Source organism: Echiichthys vipera (genome assembly GCF_963691815.1).
Source record: "Echiichthys vipera genome assembly, chromosome: 19".
Lineage (NCBI taxonomy): Eukaryota > Metazoa > Chordata > Actinopteri > Perciformes > Trachinidae > Echiichthys > Echiichthys vipera.
Genome location: NC_139844.1, coordinates 28370900 through 28389694, shown reverse-complemented (window position 1 = coordinate 28389694; position 18795 = coordinate 28370900). Strand labels below are relative to the sequence as shown.

The 18795-nt window shown below is 53.7% G+C and overlaps 1 protein-coding gene across 1 annotated transcript; it reads right to left on the bottom strand.

The window, feature by feature from the left end:
- Positions 1 to 724: 724 nt before the first annotated feature.
- LOC310961757 (uncharacterized protein) lies at positions 725 to 17354 on the bottom strand (the record flags this gene model as incomplete). Its single annotated transcript, XM_083933968.1, has 20 exons — positions 725 to 914; positions 3218 to 3342; positions 3469 to 3618; positions 5637 to 5738; positions 7356 to 7482; positions 8446 to 8538; positions 8704 to 8792; positions 9326 to 9448; positions 9708 to 9822; positions 10218 to 10429; positions 10541 to 10613; positions 10760 to 10855; positions 10945 to 10981; positions 11068 to 11203; positions 11351 to 11422; positions 11531 to 11602; positions 11840 to 12336; positions 13735 to 13842; positions 13902 to 14259; positions 17295 to 17354. 20 exons carry the CDS (start codon positions 17352 to 17354, stop codon positions 725 to 727), a joined length of 2835 nt encoding a protein of 944 aa, XP_083790094.1.
- Positions 17355 to 18795: the final 1441 nt, after the last annotated feature.

The window sequence follows — 18795 nt, the reverse complement described above, 5'->3', positions numbered from 1 at the left end:
ACACACACACACACAGACACAAACACACACACACAGAGACACACACACACAGACACACACACAGGCAGACACACACAGACACACACACACACATACAGGCACACACACACACGCACACACACAGACACACACGCGCACACAGACACACACACACACACACTTCTTTAACGGTCTTCTTTAACGGTCTAAACTTAGCGGTCTAAACTTAACAGTCTTCTTTAACGGTCTAAACTTAACGGTCTTCTTTAACGGTCTAAACTTAACGGTCTAAACTTAACAGTCTTCTTTAACGGTCTAAACTTAACGGTCTTCTTTAACGGTCTAAACTTAACGGTCTAAACTTAACGGTCTTCTTTAACGGTCTAAACTTAACGGTCTTCTTTAACGGTCTAAACTTAACGGTCTTCTTTAACGGTCTTCTTTAACGGTCTAAACTTAACGGTCTTCTTTAACGGTCTAAACTCACACAGATGTCCAGAGTCTGAATCCTTTATTGCGTTGGTGACAGAAGAAGAGTTACAGTTACAGTTATGCTAACATGCTAACACGCAGTTATGCTAACATGCTAACACGCAGTTATGCTAACAAGCAAACAAGAGGTTATGCTAACATGCTAACACACAGTTATGCTAGAACACGCAGTTATGCTAACACGCTAACTTGCTAACCGACAGTTATGCTAACAAGCTAACAGGCAGTTATGCTAACAGGCTAACCCGCTGACTCAGGGCTTCAGGCCCATCTGATTGATCTTATTACTGATCCATTTGACTTTGACCTTGGAGAAGAACGGAGCGCTCTGATTGGTGGAGACGGCGGCGAGGCGGTTCTCCTCCACGCTGCGCCTGATGGAGCGAGCGTTAGCAGCTGATAGGCCGCTCTTCAGAGACAGCAGCGCCGACACGTGAGCGTCACTGAGGAGAGACGACACACAGGAGCGAAGGTAAAAACACCTGCTGCAACCGACCAATCAGAGAGCAGGACGACCACCTGACAACGACATCATCAACCGACAGAGCGACCTTAAAAGGACACAACTATGACATCATCAACACGACGGTCAAACAGGAAGAGGAGGACGCAGAACCCGTCCCTGACTCTTAGAACCCGTCCCTGACTCTTAGAACCCGTCCCCTGACTCTTGGAACCCGTCCCTGACTCTTAGAACCCGTCCCTGACTCTTAGAACCCGTCCCTGACTCTTAGAACCCGTCCCCTGACTCTTAGAACCCGTCCCCTGACTCTTAGAACCGTCCCCTGACTCTTAGAACCCGTCCCTGACTCTTAGAACCCGTCCCTGACTCTTAGAACCCGTCCCCTGACTCTTAGAACCCGTCCCCTGACTCTTAGAACCGTCCCCTGACTCTTAGAACCCGTCCCTGACTCTTAGAACCCGTCCCCTGACTCTTAGAACCCGTCCCCTGACTCTTGGAACCCGTCCCCTGACTCTTAGAACCCGTCCCTGACTCTTGGAACCCGTCCCTGACTCTTAGAACCCGTCCCCTGACTCTTAGAACCGTCCCCTGACTTTTGGAACCCGTCCCTGACTCTTAGAACCCGTCCCCTGACTCTTAGAACCCGTCCCCTGACTCTTAGAACCGTCCCCTGACTCTTAGAACCCGTCCCTGACTCTTAGAACCCGTCCCTGACTCTTAGAACCCGTCCCCTGACTCTTAGAACCCGTCCCCTGACTCTTAGAACCGTCCCCTGACTCTTAGAACCCGTCCCTGACTCTTAGAACCCGTCCCCTGACTCTTAGAACCCGTCCCCTGACTCTTGGAACCCGTCCCCTGACTCTTAGAACCCGTCCCTGACTCTTGGAACCCGTCCCCTGACTCTTAGAACCCGTCCCTGACTCTTAGAACCCGTCCCCTGACTCTTAGAACCCGTCCCCTGACTCTTAGAACCCGTCCCTGACTCTTAGAACCCGTCCCCTGACTCTTAGAACCCGTCCCTGACTCTTAGAACCCGTCCCCTGACTCTTAGAACCCGTCCCCTGACTCTTAGAACCCGTCCCTGACTCTTAGAACCCGTCCCTGACTCTTGGAACCCGTCCCCTGACTCTTAGAACCCGTCCCCTGACTCTTGGAACCCGTCCCCTGACTCTTAGAACCCATCCCTGACTCTTGGAACCCGTCCCTGACTCTTAGAACCCGTCCCCTGACTCTTAGAACCCGTCCCTGACTCTTGGAACCCGTCCCCTGACTCTTAGAACCCGTCCCTGACTCTTAGAACCCGTCCCCTGACTCTTGGAACCCGTCCCCTGACTCTTGGAACCCGTCCCTGACTCTTAGAACCCGTCCCCTGACTCTTAGAACCCGTCCCTGACTCTTAGAACCCGTCCCTGACTCTTAGAACCCGTCCCTGACTCTTAGAACCCGTCCCTGACTCTTGGAACCCGTCCCCTGACTCTTAGAACCCGTCCCTGACTCTTAGAACCCGTCCCCTGACTCTTACAACCCGTCCCTGACTCTTAGAACCCGTCCCTGACTCTTAGAACCCGTCCCTGACTCTTGGAACCCGTCCCCTGACTCTTAGAACCCGTCCCTGACTCTTAGAACCCGTCCCCTGACTCTTACAACCCGTCCCTGACTCTTAGAACCCGTCCCCTGACTCTTAGAACCCGTCCCTGACTCTTAGAACCCGTCCCCTGACTCTTAGAACCCGTCCCTGACTCTTACAACCCGTCCCTGACTCTTGGAACCCGTCCCCTGACTCTTAGAACCCGTCCCTGACTCTTAGAACCCGTCCCCTGACTCTTAGAACCCGTCCCTGACTCTTAGAACCCGTCCCCTGACTCTTAGAACCCGTCCCTGACTCTTAGAACCCGTCCCTGACTCTTAGAACCTGTCCCTGACTCTTAGAACCCGTCCCTGACTCTTAGAACCCGTCCCCTGACTCTTAGAACCCGTCCCTGACTCTTAGAACCCGTCCCTGACTCTTGGAACTCGTCCCTGACTCTTAGAACCCGTCCCCTGACTCTTGGAACCCGTCCCTGACTCTTAGAACCCGTCCCTGACTCTTAGAACCCGTCCCTGACTCTTGGAACCCGTCCCCTGACTCTTAGAACCCGTCCCTGACTCTTAGAACCCGTCCCTGACTCTTAGAACCCGTCCCTGACTCTTAGAACCCGTCCCTGACTCTTAGAACCCGTCCCCTGACTCTTAGAACCCGTCCCTGACTCTTGGAACCCGTCCCTGACTCTTGGAACCACGTACCTGAGGTCGGGGAAGGTTCTGGAGAGGCTGACGACCTCCAGCTGAACACTTCCTGGATCCTGCAGACGGAGAACCTCAGCGACGCTGCAGAGCATCTGAGCGAGCCCCCGAGACTCAGGGCAGCCCTGAGAACCCAGAACCCAGAACCCACAAGGTTCTACGACAGTTCTGCAGAACTACAGTACTGTGTGCAGGTGTGTGTGTGTGTGTGTGTGTGTGTGTGTGTGTGTGTGTGTGTGCACCTGTCTCACCCCCTCCCTGAAGAACAGCCCCAGGTCTCGGGCGTCCTCCCTGATCCTCGCGGCTGCTCTCAGCTGCTGCTCTCTGCTCTTCCTCCTGCTCCTCATCAGCCTCTGCACGTACTCCAGGACCAGGTCCTGCTGCAGGGCCCCCAGCAGGGCCTGCAGACAGACAGGTGAGAGAGAGACAGGTGAGAGACAGACAGGTGAGAGACAGACAGGTGAGGGACAGACAGGTGAGAGACAGACAGGTGAGGGACAGACAGGTGAGAGACAGACAGGTGAGAGACAGACAGGTGAGAGACAGACAGGTGAGGGACAGACAGGTGAGAGACAGACAGGTGAGAGACAGACAGGTGAGAGAGAGACAGGTGTGCAGACAGACAGGTGAGAGACAGACAGGTGAGAGAGAGACAGGTGAGGGACAGACAGGTGAGAGACACACAGGTGAGGGACAGACAGGTGAGAGACAGACAGGTGAGAGACAGACAGGTGAGAGACAGACAGGTGAGGGACAGACAGGTGAGGGACAGACAGGTGTCAGACAGACAGGTGAGAGACAGACAGGTGAGAGACAGACAGGTGAGGGACAGACAGGTGTCAGACAGACAGGTGAGAGACAGACAGGTGAGAGACAGACAGGTGAGGGACAGACAGGTGTCAGACAGACAGGTGAGAGACAGACAGGTGTGCAGACAGACAGGTGAGGGACAGACAGGTGAGAGACAGACAGGTGAGAGACAGACAGGTGAGAGACAGACATGTGAGGGACAGACAGACAGGTGAGAGACAGACAGGTGAGAGAGAGACAGGTGAGGGACAGACAGGTGAGAGGCAGACAGGTGAGAGACAGACAGGTGAGGGACATACAGGTGAGGGACAGACAGGTGAGAGACAGACAGGTGAGGGACAGACAGGTGAGAGACAGACAGGTGAGGGACAGACAGGTGAGGGACAGACAGGTGAGAGACAGACAGGTGTGCAGACAGACAGGTGAGAGACAGACAGGTGAGAGACAGACAGGTGTGCAGACAGACAGGTGAGGGACAGACAGGTGAGGGACAGACAGGTGTCAGACAGACAGGTGAGAGACAGACAGGTGTGCAGACAGACAGGTGAGGGACAGACAGGTGAGAGACAGACAGGTGAGAGACAGACATGTGAGGGACAGACAGACAGGTGAGAGACAGACATGTGATGGACAGACAGGTGAGAGGCAGACAGGTGAGAGACAGACAGGTGAGGGACAGACAGGTGAGAGGCAGACAGGTGAGAGACAGACAGGTGAGGGACATACAGGTGAGGGACAGACAGGTGAGAGACAGACAGGTGAGGGACAGACAGGTGAGAGACAGACAGGTGAGGGACAGACAGGTGAGGGACAGACAGGTGAGAGACAGACAGGTGTGCAGACAGACAGGTGAGAGACAGACAGGTGAGGGACAGACAGGTGTGCAGACAGACAGGTGAGAGACAGACAGGTGAGAGACAGACAGGTGAGGGACAGACAGGTGAGAGACAGACAGGTGTGCAGACAGACAGGTGAGAGACAGACAGGTGAGGGACAGACAGGTGAGAGACAGACAGGTGTGCAGACAGACAGGTGAGAGACAGACAGGTGAGAGACAGACAGGTGAGGGACAGACAGGTGAGAGACAGACAGGTGTGCAGACAGACAGGTGAGGGACAGACAGGTGAGGGACAGACAGGTGTCAGACAGACAGGTGAGAGACAGACAGGTGTGCAGACAGACAGGTGAGGGACAGACAGGTGTGAGACAGACAGGTGAGAGACAGACATGTGAGGGACAGACAGACAGGTGAGAGACAGACATGTGAGGGACAGACAGGTGAGAGGCAGACAGGTGAGAGACAGACAGGTGAGGGACAGACAGGTGAGAGGCAGACAGGTGAGAGACAGACAGGTGAGGGACATACAGGTGAGGGACAGACAGGTGAGAGACAGACAGGTGAGGGACAGACAGGTGAGAGACAGACAGGTGAGGGACAGACAGGTGAGGGACAGACAGGTGAGAGACAGACAGGTGTGCAGACAGACAGGTGAGAGACAGACAGGTGAGGGACAGACAGGTGAGAGACAGACAGGTGTGCAGACAGACAGGTGTGCAGACAGACAGGTGAGAGACAGACAGGTGAGAGACAGACAGGTGGAGGCCTCACCTGTCTGCAGGCTGGTTGCAGGTCGACCAGCTGTTGGTTCAGAAAGTCGAGCAGAGACTGAACGACAGGAAGTGACCCGTCGATCCAGAGAGGAGACCAGAGCTGAGAGAGGGACACCTGCACACACACACACACACACACACACACACACACACACACACACACACACACACACACACACACACACACACACACACACACACACACACACACACACACACACACACACACACACACACACACACACACACAGAGAGACACACACACACACACACACACACACACACACACACACACACACACGCACACACACACACACAGAGACACACACACAGAGACACACACACACACACACACACACACACACACACACAGAGACACACACACACACACACACACACACACACACACACACACACAGAGACACACACACACACACACACACACACACACACACACACAGACACACACACACAGACACACACACACACACACACACACACACACACACACACACACAGAGACACACACACACACACACACACACACACACAGACACACACACACAGACACACACACAGACACACACACACACACACACACACACATGAGCTCGTGATGACGCCTGGCACCCACACCACAGACTTCCATCTGTGTCTCCTCAGACCAGATCCTTCTGTTGCTCGTGGTCTGAGAGGCCTTCAGGGGCCTTCAGGGGCCTTCACTCAGGGCCCGGCCACTCTGCCACACACACGCCTGATTGGTGGATCGCTGCAGAGATGGTTGTTCTCTCTCCACGGAGGAACGCTGGAGCTCTGACACAGCGACCATCGGGTTCGTGGTCACTGCCCTGACCAACGCCCTTCTCCCCCGACCGCCGGCTCCAGGAAGAGTCCTGCTGGTTCAGAACCTCTTCCCTTCACCAGTGATGGAGCCGCTGGGCTCATGGGGACACTCACAGCAGCGAGGCACAGGTGAGGCACAGGTGAGGCACAGGTGAGGCACAGGTGAGGCACAGGTGAGGCACAGGTGAGACAGGTGAGGCACAGGTGAGGCATAGGTGAGACACAGGTGAGGCACAGGTGAGACAGGTGAGACAGGTGAGACACAGGTGAGACACAGGTGAGACACAGGTGAGACACAGGTGAGGCACAGGTGAGACACAGGTGAGACACAGGTGAGGCACAGGTGAGGCACAGGTGAGACACAGGTGAGGCACAGGTGAGGCACAGGTGAGACACAGGTGAGACACAGGTGAGACACAGGTGAGGCACAGGTGAGGCACAGGTGAGACAGGTGAGGCACAGGTGAGACACAGGTGAGACACAGGTGAGACACAGGTGAGACACAGGTGAGACACAGGTGAGGCACAGGTGAGGCACAGGTGAGACACAGGTGAGACACAGGTGAGGCACAGGTGAGGCACAGGTGAGACAGGTGAGGCACAGGTGAGGCACAGGTGAGACACAGGTGAGACAGGTGAGGCACAGGTGAGGCACAGGTGAGACCATCTGTAAAAAGTTGTAACGTATCAAATGTGGAAAAAGTGAAACGCTGTCAAAACTTCCCGGATGCGCTGTTCACGCATTTAATGGCGGACCAGTTGGGGGTTCGGTGCCTTGCTCAACAGCACCTCTGCAGCCACCAGTCCACAGAGGGACTCGAACCGCCGACCCAGCTGCCGCCCCGTACTGACCCTGCCCATCCAAGTGTGCGTACCTTCAGCTGGGCGTGGATGGGACGGGTCAAACACCTGTACCCACAATCCTTCAGGGCGGACAGAGCGTCCAGACACGGGACTCTCTGCTGCTCCCACACACTTCCTGTCTGAGCCGTGATGTAATCCCTGAGACACAGACGACCAATCAGCAGCAGGGCAGGGAACTGCAGCGTCCAATCAGAGCTAGAGGACACTTTAACACACGTTTATGCTCCTAGAGGACACTTTAACACACGTTTATGCTCCTAGAGGACACTTTAGCACACGTTTATGCTCCTAGAGGACACTTTAACACACGTTTATGCTCCTAGAGGACACTTTAGCACACGTTTATGCTCCTAGAGGACACTTTAACACACGTTTATGCTCCTAGAGGACACTTTAACACACGTTTATGTTCCTAGAGGACACTTTAACACACGTTTATGCTCCTAGAGGACACTTTAACACACGTTTAGGCTCCTAGAGGACACTTTAGCACACGTTTATGCTCCTAGAGGACACTTTAACACACGTTTATGCTCCTAAAGGACACTTTAACACACGTTTATGCTCCTAGAGGACACTTTAACACACGTTTATGCTCCTAGAGGAAACTTTAGCACACGTTTATGCTCCTAGAGGACACTTTAACACACGTTTATGCTCCTAGAGGACACTTTATCACACGTTTATGCTCCTAGAGGACACTTTAACACACGTTTATGCTCCTAGAGGACACTTTAGCACACGTTTATGCTCCTAGAGGACACTTTAACACACGTTTATGCTCCTAGAGGACACTTTAACACACGTTTATGCTCCTAGAGGACACTTTAACACACGTTTATGCTCCTAGAGGACACTTTAGCACACGTTTATGCTCCTAGAGGACACTTTAGCACACGTTTATGCTCCTAGAGGACACTTTAACACACGTTTATGCTCCTAGAGGACACTTTAACACACGTTTATGCTCCTAGAGGACACTTTAACACACGTTTATGCTCCTAGAGGACACTTTAGCACACGTTTATGCTCCTAGAGGACACTTTAACACACGTTTATGCTCCTAGAGGACACTTTAACCCCCCCCCCCCATGGACTCACCTGAGCTGCTGCTCACAGACCAGGTGAGCTTTGATCACCGAACGGACGTTACCGTGGTTACCCTTCACAAACTCCTCTAGACACTTGTTATATCTGAAACACACACACACACACACACACACACACACACACACAGACACACACACACACACACAGACACACACACACACACACATACACACACACACACACACACCTGGATCACACCTGGATCAACACGCCTCATTAATATTCATGAGCTCGGGGGGCGGGGCTTACCTGCTGAGGAAGGTGTGCAGGTGAGCTGTGATCCTGCTGCTCTGGTCTCTGAGGACACAGGACGACTCAGTCAGGGCGCCGTCCAAGACCTGTGGACACACACAAGCACGCCCCGGGTCACCTGTGTCTCACCTGTGTCTCACCCGTCTCACCTGTCTCACCTGTGTCTCACCTGTCTCACCTGTCTCACCTGTGTCTCACCTGTGTCTCACCTGTGTCTCACCTGTCTCACCTGTGTCTCACCTGTGTCTCACCTGTCTCACCTGTGTCTCACCTGTGTCTCACCTGTGTCTCACCTGTCTCACCTGTGTCTCACCTGTGTCTCACCTGTGTCTCACCTGTCTCACCTGTGTCTCACCTGTGTCTCACCTGTGTCTCACCTGTCTCACCTGTGTCTCACCTGTCTCACCTGTATGACCTGTGTCTCACCTGTCTCACCCGTCTCACCTGTCTCACCTGTGTCTCACCTGTCTCACCTGTATGACCTGTGTCTCACCCGTCTCACCCGTCTCACCCGTCTCACCTGTCTCACCTGTCTCACCCGTCTCACCCGTCTCACCTGTCTCACCCGTCTCACCTGTCTCACCTGTCTCACCCGTCTCACCTGTCTCACCTGTCTCACCTGTATGACGTGTATAGCCAGGGGACTGAAGCAGTAGTGGTCGATGAGCTCAGGTTCTTGTCCCTGCAGCCAAACCTCCGTCTCTTTGTTCAGAGCCGTGTTCAACCACAGCTTCACCTGCTCCTGAGGACGGACCACAACACGTGAGAACCAGAACCAGAACCAGAACCAGAACCAGAACCAGAACCAGAACTAAAACCACAACACACCAGAACCAGAACCACAACACACCAGAACCACAACACCAGAACCACAACACACCAGAACCAGAACCACAACCACAACACACCAGAACCACAACCACAACACACCAGAACCACAACACGAGAGTGAATCCAGTGAACCCGCCCCAGAGACCCTGAGACCGGCTGCTGGTGTTTACCTCTTTGTGGGTCAGGTACTGGTCTTCCAGGGGGTTCAGGTGCTGGTCCAGCAGCAGAGGACCCAGACAGGCGGTCTTTACCCGCCCCCGCAGGTCTCCGTGCTTTAGTATTTCACTGCAGGACCAAAACAAAGACACCTGAGACTGAGACCGGTTCAACCGGCTCCACATCACAGAACCAGATTCTGTGACACCGAGGGACGTCAGGGGGGTCATGTTCATCTTACCCATCACACACACACACACACACACACACACACACACACACACACACACACACACACACACACACACACACACACACACACACACACACACACACACACACACACACACACACACACACACACACACACACACACACACACACACACACACGAACTGCTCTAGTTCAGATTCACCAGTTCACTTTTATTTAATGTGCCAAATCACCAAAGTGGTCTCAGGACACTCCAGTGACCGGGTCCTGGTTAGAGACCCGGCCGTGGTCAGGTGGGTTGGTGGACTCACTCTGGGTAGCAGTGGTTGATCCACAGCAGCAGGTAGCTGCAGTCGTCTGTTCCCAGTCCAGGAGCAGCGAGTTCAGTCAGCCGAGCAGAGAAGTTCTGATGGAGGAGTCCGGCAACATGGTTCAGGATGTCCCTCTGTGGGGGGTAGCAGTCCTGCACCGCCCCCGCCACCGCCAGCAGGTCCTCCTTCACACGCTTCCCCAGACGACACACCTGCACAGGTACAACATAAGGTCTGCAGAAGATACACCTGCACAGGTACATCATGAGGTCCCCAGAGGACACACCTGCACAGGTACATCATGAGGTCCCCAGAGGACACACCTGCACAGGTACAACATGAGGTCTCAGAGGACACACCTGCACAGGTACATCATGAGGTCCCCAGAGGACACACCTGCACAGGTACATCAGGAGGTCTCAGAGGACACACCTGCACAGGTACATCATGAGGTCTGCAGAGGACACACCTGCACAGGTACAACATGAGGTCTCCAGAGGACACACCTGCACAGGTACAACATGAGGTCTCAGAGGACACACCTGCACAGGTACATCATGAGGTCTCCAGAGGACACACCTGCACAGGTACATGGTGAGGTCTCCAGAGGACACACCTGCACAGGTACATCATGAGGTCTGCAGAGGACACACCTGCACAGGTACATCATGAGGTCTCCAGAGGACACACCTGCACAGGTACATGGTGAGGTCTCCAGAGGACACACCTGCACAGGTACATGGTGAGGTCTCCAGAGGACACACCTGCACAGGTACAACATGAGGTCTCCAGAGGACACACCTGCACAGGTACATCATGAGGTCTCCAGAGGACACACCTGCACAGGTACATGGTGAGGTCTCCAGAGGACACACCTGCACAGGTACAACATGAGGTCTCCAGAGGACACACCTGCACAGGTACATGGTGAGGTCTCCAGAGGACACACCTGCACAGGTACATGGTGAGGTCTCCAGAGGACACACCTGCACAGGTACAACATGAGGTCTCCAGAGGACACACCTGCACAGGTACAACATGAGGTCCCCAGAGGACACACCTGCACAGGTACATCAGGAGGTCTCAGAGGACACACCTGCACAGGTACAACATGAGGTCTGCAGAGGACACACCTGCACAGGTACATCATGAGGTCTCAGAGGACACACCTGCACAGGTACATCAGGAGGTCTCAGAGGACACACCTGCACAGGTACAACATGAGGTCTCAGAGGACACACCTGCACAGGTACATCAGGAGGTCTCAGAGGACACACCTGCACAGGTACATCATGAGGTCTCAGAGGACACACCTGCACAGGTACATCAGGAGGTCTCAGAGGACACACCTGCACAGGTACATCAGGAGGTCTCAGAGGACACACCTGCACAGGTACAACATGAGGTCTCAGAGGACACACCTGCACAGGTACAACATGAGGTCTCAGAGGACACACCTGCACAGGTACAACATGAGGTCGCAGAGGACAAACCTGCACAGGTACATGGTGAGGTCTGCAGAGGACACACCTGCACAGGTACATCATGAGGTCTCAGAGGACACACCTGCACAGGTACATCATGAGGTCTCCAGAGGACACACCTGCATGTTGAAGACTCACCTGCATCTTCAGAGGAGTCGACAGTTGGATGGTTCCAGCGCAGTCGTCCTCGGCGGCCTCCGTCAGCCTGGACTCCACCAGGTTCTGCAGCAGAGTGTTGTGGGCGCTGAGGCACTTCTGAGGACGCCACGTGGGGACTCGCTCCTGCAGGCAGCGGGTCCAGCGCCGGTCCTGCTCCTCCTGCTGCTGGATGGAGGCCACGGCGCTCCTCAGGACCTTCAGCTGCCCCGAGGAGGAGGAGGTGAAGATGTTGTTGACGGCCATCCACATCTGCAGCCTCAGGGACTCAAAGTCCTGCTGCAGCTGGTCCTCTTCCTCCTCGCTGACGGAGTCCTGACTGAACATCTGCTCCTCCCTGAGGATCAGCCTCCTGCTGACGTCCTCCAGCTGCTCCTGCTGCTCCTGCTGCTCCTGCTCCTGCTCCTCCAGCTGCTCCTTCTTCTGCTCCTGCTCCTGCTGCTCCTGCTGCTCCTGCTCCTCACAGAGCGACACATGCTCTGAAAGAAGAACACAACAGTGTCAGTGACATCTCTGACAGAAGTCACTGAGGAAGGAAACAAGTCCACAGAGGCAAAGCCCCAGGATCCATGAGCTGCATCCACACATGCTGAAAGCTCTGGGTCTGGAGGGGCCGGCCTGGTCCTGGTCCTGGTCCTGGTCCTGGTCCTGGTCCTGGTCCACACGTCTCTGACACACTGGTGGAAGTCTGGGACAGAGCCGAGGGAGTGGCAGACCGGGGTGGTGGTTCCTGTTCAGAAAGGGGGACCAGAGGGTGTGAGCCAGTTCCAGGGGGATCACACTCCTCAGCCTCCCTGGTGAAGTCGACTCCAAGGTGCTGGAAAGGAGGTTGGTCCTGTAGAACCTCAGACTGAAGAGGAACCAGGTGGATCCAGTCCTGGACCTGGACCAGGACCAGCTCTGGACTCTCCAGGATCCTGGAGGGGGTCTGGGAGTGAGCCCATCCGGTCTACATGTGCTTTGTGGATCTGGAGAAGGCCCATGACCGGGTCCCTGGAGATACTGTGGGAGGTGCTGGGGGAGTCTGGGGTGAGGGGGTCACTTCTGAGGGGGGTCCAGTCTCTGTACAGGAACCAGGTCCAGGTCAGGACCCACAGAACCAGGTCCAGGTCCAAGCGTGTGAAGTGTGTTTCCTCAGGAGGGGATCTGGAGTCTCCCTTAGAGAGAGGGGGAGAAGTTCAGCATCCGTGAGGAACTCGGAGTAGAGCCGCTGCTCCTTTGTGTTGAAAGGAGCCAGTTGAGGTGGTTCAGGATCATCTGGTCTGGATGAACCCTGGGCGCCTCCCTAGGGAGGTGTTCCAGGCACGTCCAGCTGGGAGGAGGCCTCGGGGAAGACCCAGGACCAGGTGGAGAGATTAGATCTCCACACTGGCCTGGGAACGCCTCAGGATCCCCCAGTTAGAGCTGGTTAATGTGGCCCGGGAAAGGGAAGTTTGGGGTCCCTGCTGGAGCTGCTGCCCCTGAGACCTGATCCAGGACCAGAGGCTGGAGCTGCTGCCCCTGAGACCTGATCCAGGATCAGAGGCTGGAGCTGCTGCCCCTGAGACCTGATCCAGGATCAGAGGCTGGAGCTGCTGCCCCTGAGACCTGATCCAGGACCAGAGGCTGGAGCTGCTGCCCCTGAGACCTGATCCAGGATCAGAGGCTGGAGCTGCTGCCCCTGAGACCTGATCCAGGATCAGAGGCTGGAGCTGCTGCCCCTGAGACCTGATCCAGGACCAGAGGCTGGAGCTGCTACCCCTGAGACCTGATCCAGGATCAGAGGCTGGAGCTGCTGCCCCTGAGACCTGATCCAGGACCAGAGGCTGGAGCTGCTGCCCCTGAGACCTGATCCAGGATCAGAGGCTGGAGCTGAGGGAGTGAGAGATGGTTCTGACCTGCAGGCTCGGTGTGGTTCTGCTGTCTGCGGTTCCTCCAGACCTCCACAGGGTTCTTGAGGTTGGGCCTCCTCCTCCTCTCTGCTCGGTTCTCCTCGACGCCTCCGGCTGAACATGAAACACAAGTTTATCCACAACATGTTCTTTTTATTCAACAGAGACAGAACCAGGGTCCAGCAGAGAACCGGGGTCCAGCAGAGAACCGGGGTCCTGCAGAGAACCAGGGTTCTGCAGAGAACCAGGGTCCTGCAGAGAACCAGGGTTCTGTAGAGAACCGGGGTCCTGCAGAGAACCAGGGTTCTGCAGAGAACCAGGGTCCAGCAGAGAACCAGGGTTCTGTAGAGAACCAGGGTCCTGCAGAGAACCAGGGTTCTGTAGAGAACCAGGGTTCTGTAGAGAACCAGGGTCCTGCAGAGAACCAGGGTTCTGTAGAGAACCAGGGTCCTGCAGAGAACCAGGGTTCTGTAGAGAACCAGGGTTCTGCAGAGAACCAGGGTCCAGCAGAGAACCAGGGTCCAGCAGATCCTTCAGAATAAAAGAATTAAAGCTCCTTCACAATAAAACAGTAATCGTTCAAACAGCAGTTTTCTACCTTTCATCGAAGCGTCGACTGAATCTGAGGAAGCAGCTGTGTGTGTGTGTGTGTGTGTGTGTGTGTGTGTGTGAGTGTGTTCACCTGACACCTGTGGGTGTGTGTGTGTGTGTGTGTGTGTGTGAGTGTGTTCACCTGACACCTGTGTGTGTGTGTGTGTGTGTGTGTGTGTGTGTGTGTGTGTGTGTGTGTGTGTGTGTGTGTGTGTGTGTGTGTGTGTGTGTGTGTGTGTGTGTGTGTGTGTTCACCTGACTCCTGTGTGTGTGTGTGTGTGTGTGTTCACCTGACACCTGTGTGTGTGTGTGTGTGTGTGTGTGTGTGTGTGTTCACCTGACACCTGTGTGTGTGTGTGTGTGTGTGTGTGTGTGTGTGTGTGTGTGTGTGTGTGTGTGTGTGTGTGAATACCTCAGGAAAGGAGTGTGTCGGCCTCAGGGGGGCGACACAGACAGACAAGCAGGTGTCAGGTGAACACACACACACACACACACACACACACACACACACACACACACACACACACACACACACACACACACACACACACACACACACACACACACACACACACACACACACACACACACACACACACACACACACAGTTTCATGTTTTTCATAAATAATAAAAACATCAAAGAAACGACGCTGACGCTCTGCTGCCTCCTGCTGGACCCCAGGACCAGGACCAGGACCAGGACCAGGACCAGGACCAGGACAGGACCAGGACCAGGACCAGGACAGGACCAGGACCAGGACCAGGACAAGGACCAGGACAGGACAGGACCAGGACCAGGACAGGACCAGGACCAGGACCAGGACCAGGACCAGGACAGGACCAGGACCTGGACCAGGACCAGGACCTGGACCAGGACCAGGACAAGGACCAGGACAGGACCAGGACAGGACCAGGACCAGGACCAGGACCAGGACCAGGACAGGACACGGACCAGGACAGGACCAGGACCAGGACAAGGACCAGGACAGGACCAGGACAGGACCAGGACCAGGACCAGGACCAGGACCAGGACAGGACACGGACCAGGACAGGACCAGGACCAGGACAAGGACCAGGACAGGACCAGGACCAGGACCAGGACCAGGACCAGGACCAGCTGCTGCAGAGAACTGAAACCTTAGTCTCCTCAGAACAACTCAGACTCTGCTTTCACTTTCTGTTCTGTATCATCTTCATCATCATCATCATCATCATCATCATCATCTTCACAGGCTCCTCCCCAAACCGCCTACGGGTGATGATGTCAGCAGTGATGTCACAGAGGGCCACAACGTCCCAGTAAAAGGTGAGGTCATCACTTTACAGGAACACGTGTGCTAAAGTGTCCTCTAGGAGCATAAACGTGTGCTAAAGTGTCCTCTAGGAGCATAAATGTGTGTTAAAGTGTCCTCTAGGAGCATAAACGTGTGTTAAAGTGTCCTCTAGGAGCATAAACGTGTGTTAAAGTGTCCTCAAGGAGCATAAACGTGTGCTAAAGTGTCCTCTAGGAGCATAAACGTGTGTTAAAGTGTCCTCTAGGAGCATAAACGTGTGTTAAAGTGTCCTCTAGGAGCATAAACGTGTGTTAAAGTGTCCTCTAGGAGCATAAACGTGTGTTAAAGTGTCCTCTAGGAGCATAAACGTGTGCTAAAGTGTCCTCTAGAAGCATAAACGTGTGTTAAAGTGTCCTCTAGGAGCATAAACGTGTGCTAAAGTGTCCTCTAGGAGCATAAACGTGTGTTAAAGTGTCCTCTAGGAGCATAAACGTGTGCTAAAGTGTCCTCTAGGAGCATAAACGTGTGTTAAAGTGTCCTCTAGGAGCATAAACGTGTGCTAAAGTGTCCTCTAGAAGCATAAACGTGTGTTAAAGTGTCCTCTAGGAGCATAAACGTGTGCTAAAGTGTCCTCTAGGAGCATAAACGTGTGTTAAAGTGTCCTCTAGGAGCATAAACGTGTGCTAAAGTGTCCTCTAGGAGCATAAACGTGTGTTAAAGTGTCCTCTAGGAGCATAAACGTGTGTTAAAGTGTCCTCTAGGAGCATAAACGTGTGCTAAAGTGTCCTCTAGGAGCATAAACGTGTGTTAAAGTGTCCTCTAGGAGCATAAACGTGTGTTAAAGTGTCCTCTAGGAGCATAAACGTGTGTTAAAGTGTCCTCTAGGAGCATAAACGTGTGTTAAAGTGTCCTCTAGGAGCATAAACGTGTGTTAAAGTGTCCTCTAGGAGCATAAACATGTGTTAAAGTGTCCTCTAGGAGCATAAACGTGTGTTAAAGTGTCCTCTAGGAGCATAAACATGTGTTAAAGTGTCCTCTAGGAGCATAAACGTGTGTTAAAGTGTCCTCTAGGAGCATAAACATGTGTTAAAGTGTCCTCTAGGAGCATAAACGTGTGTTAAAGTGTCCTCTAGGAGCATAAACGTGTGCTAAAGTGTCCTCTAGGAGCATAAACGTGTGTTAAAGTGTCCTCTAGGAGCATAAACGTGTGTTAAAGTGTCCTCTAGGAGCATAAACGTGTGCTAAAGTGTCCTCTAGGAGCATAAACGTGTGCTAAAGTGTCCTCTAGGAGCATAAACGTGTGTTAAAGTGTCCTCTAGGAGCACAAACGTGTGCTAAAGTGTCCTCTAGGAGCATAAACGTGTGTTAAAGTGTCCTCTAGGAGCATAAACGTGTGCTAAAGTGTCCTCTAGGAGCATAAACGTGTGTTAAAGTGTCCTCTAGGAGCATAAACGTGTGTTAAAGTGTCCTCTAGGAGCATAAACGTGTGTTAAAGGTGAACTCTAGGAGCATAAACGTGTTAAAGGTGAACTCTAGGAGCACAAAGAGACAGAAGATCAGATGAATCCAGTTTATTATAAATAAATGTTGATGACGTCATAAATAATAAATAATAAATCATAAATGAGGAAGTTCACGCTCACGTGCACTGGAACCAAAGAAACACTGAGGGCCAATCAGCTGCAGCAGCAGCAGTTACATCATCACAGCCACGGCCAATCAGGCGCCAGCTGAGGGCGGGGGCTGATGAATGGTACATTCTTATTGGCTGCAGAGCAGGAAGCAGCGTGACCGTCAAAATAAAAGCCCACAGAACATCAGCAGGAAAAGTGCACATTTGGTGAAGTCAAGCTACAGGAAGCAGCATGCACCTTTCAAAATAAAAGTCTGTCCAGGTGAGAGAAGTCCTCCTGGGGTCCGTCCTCAGGCGCGGCGCACGGCCGCTAGGCTAGCAGTTTCCCTCCGCGTCCAGTCTTTGTGCTAAGCTAGGCTAACGACGGCAACTGAAACACGCGAAAGACGACTGTAGGAGGACTGGTCTACACACACACACACACACACACACACACACACACACACACACACACACACACAGACAGACAGAGACACACACACACACACAGAGACACACACACACACACACAAACACACAGAGACACACACACACACACAGAGACACACACACACACACACAGAGACACACACATACACACAGAGACACACACACACACACACACACACACACACACACACACACACACACACACAGAGACACACACACACACACACACACACACACACACACACACACACACACACACACACACACACAGAGACAAACACACACACACTCACACACACACAGAGACAAACACACACACACACACACACACACACAGAGACACACACACACGCACACACACACACACACACACAGAGACACACACACACACACACACACACACACACACAGAGACACACACACACACACACACACACACAGACACACACACAGTGACATACACACACACACACACACACACACACACACGGATATATTTTATATTTATTTATTATTTGTTCGATGCCTTAAGTGTCTCCGGATGTCGACTGTAACTCCACTGATCAGAAGAGCGGCGGTTCGATGCCCAGATCCTTTAATTACAGTCTGAGCGGCACAGTGGACAAACGGTTCTTTATATGTGTCTCGTCCTCGGGTCGACGTGCGGTTCATAAACGCTGAGCATGAATGAGCCTCACGGTTCTGAGCTGCAGGACCAGGACCGGGTCCAGGACCGGGTCCAGGACCGGGTCCAGGACCGGGTCGACCAGCAGAACCCTCTCCTCTGACAGGTCACGTGTGTCTGTAACACGGGTTTCTAACCACGGTCCAGCTCGCCGTCTCTCGTGTCTCAGCTTCTCTCACTGAAATACTTTTTCAGCGATCGCTTCATGGACGACGTCACGTCCGCTCGTGTCGCCGCAGCGGCTTCCACCGCAGGCGTGAGCGACGGCGAGCCAGACCTCAGGCGTGAGCGACGGCGAGCCGGACCGCAGGCGTTCGGCTCATTGCACCACCTGACGAACGCGTCAGGGTTCGATTCCACCGAACCAAACGAGGGAACGGAGTCTTCTGACCCGGTCCTGGAGAACCTGGACGCGTCCACGGGATGAGAAAGCGTCTGATGACGATGAGTTTG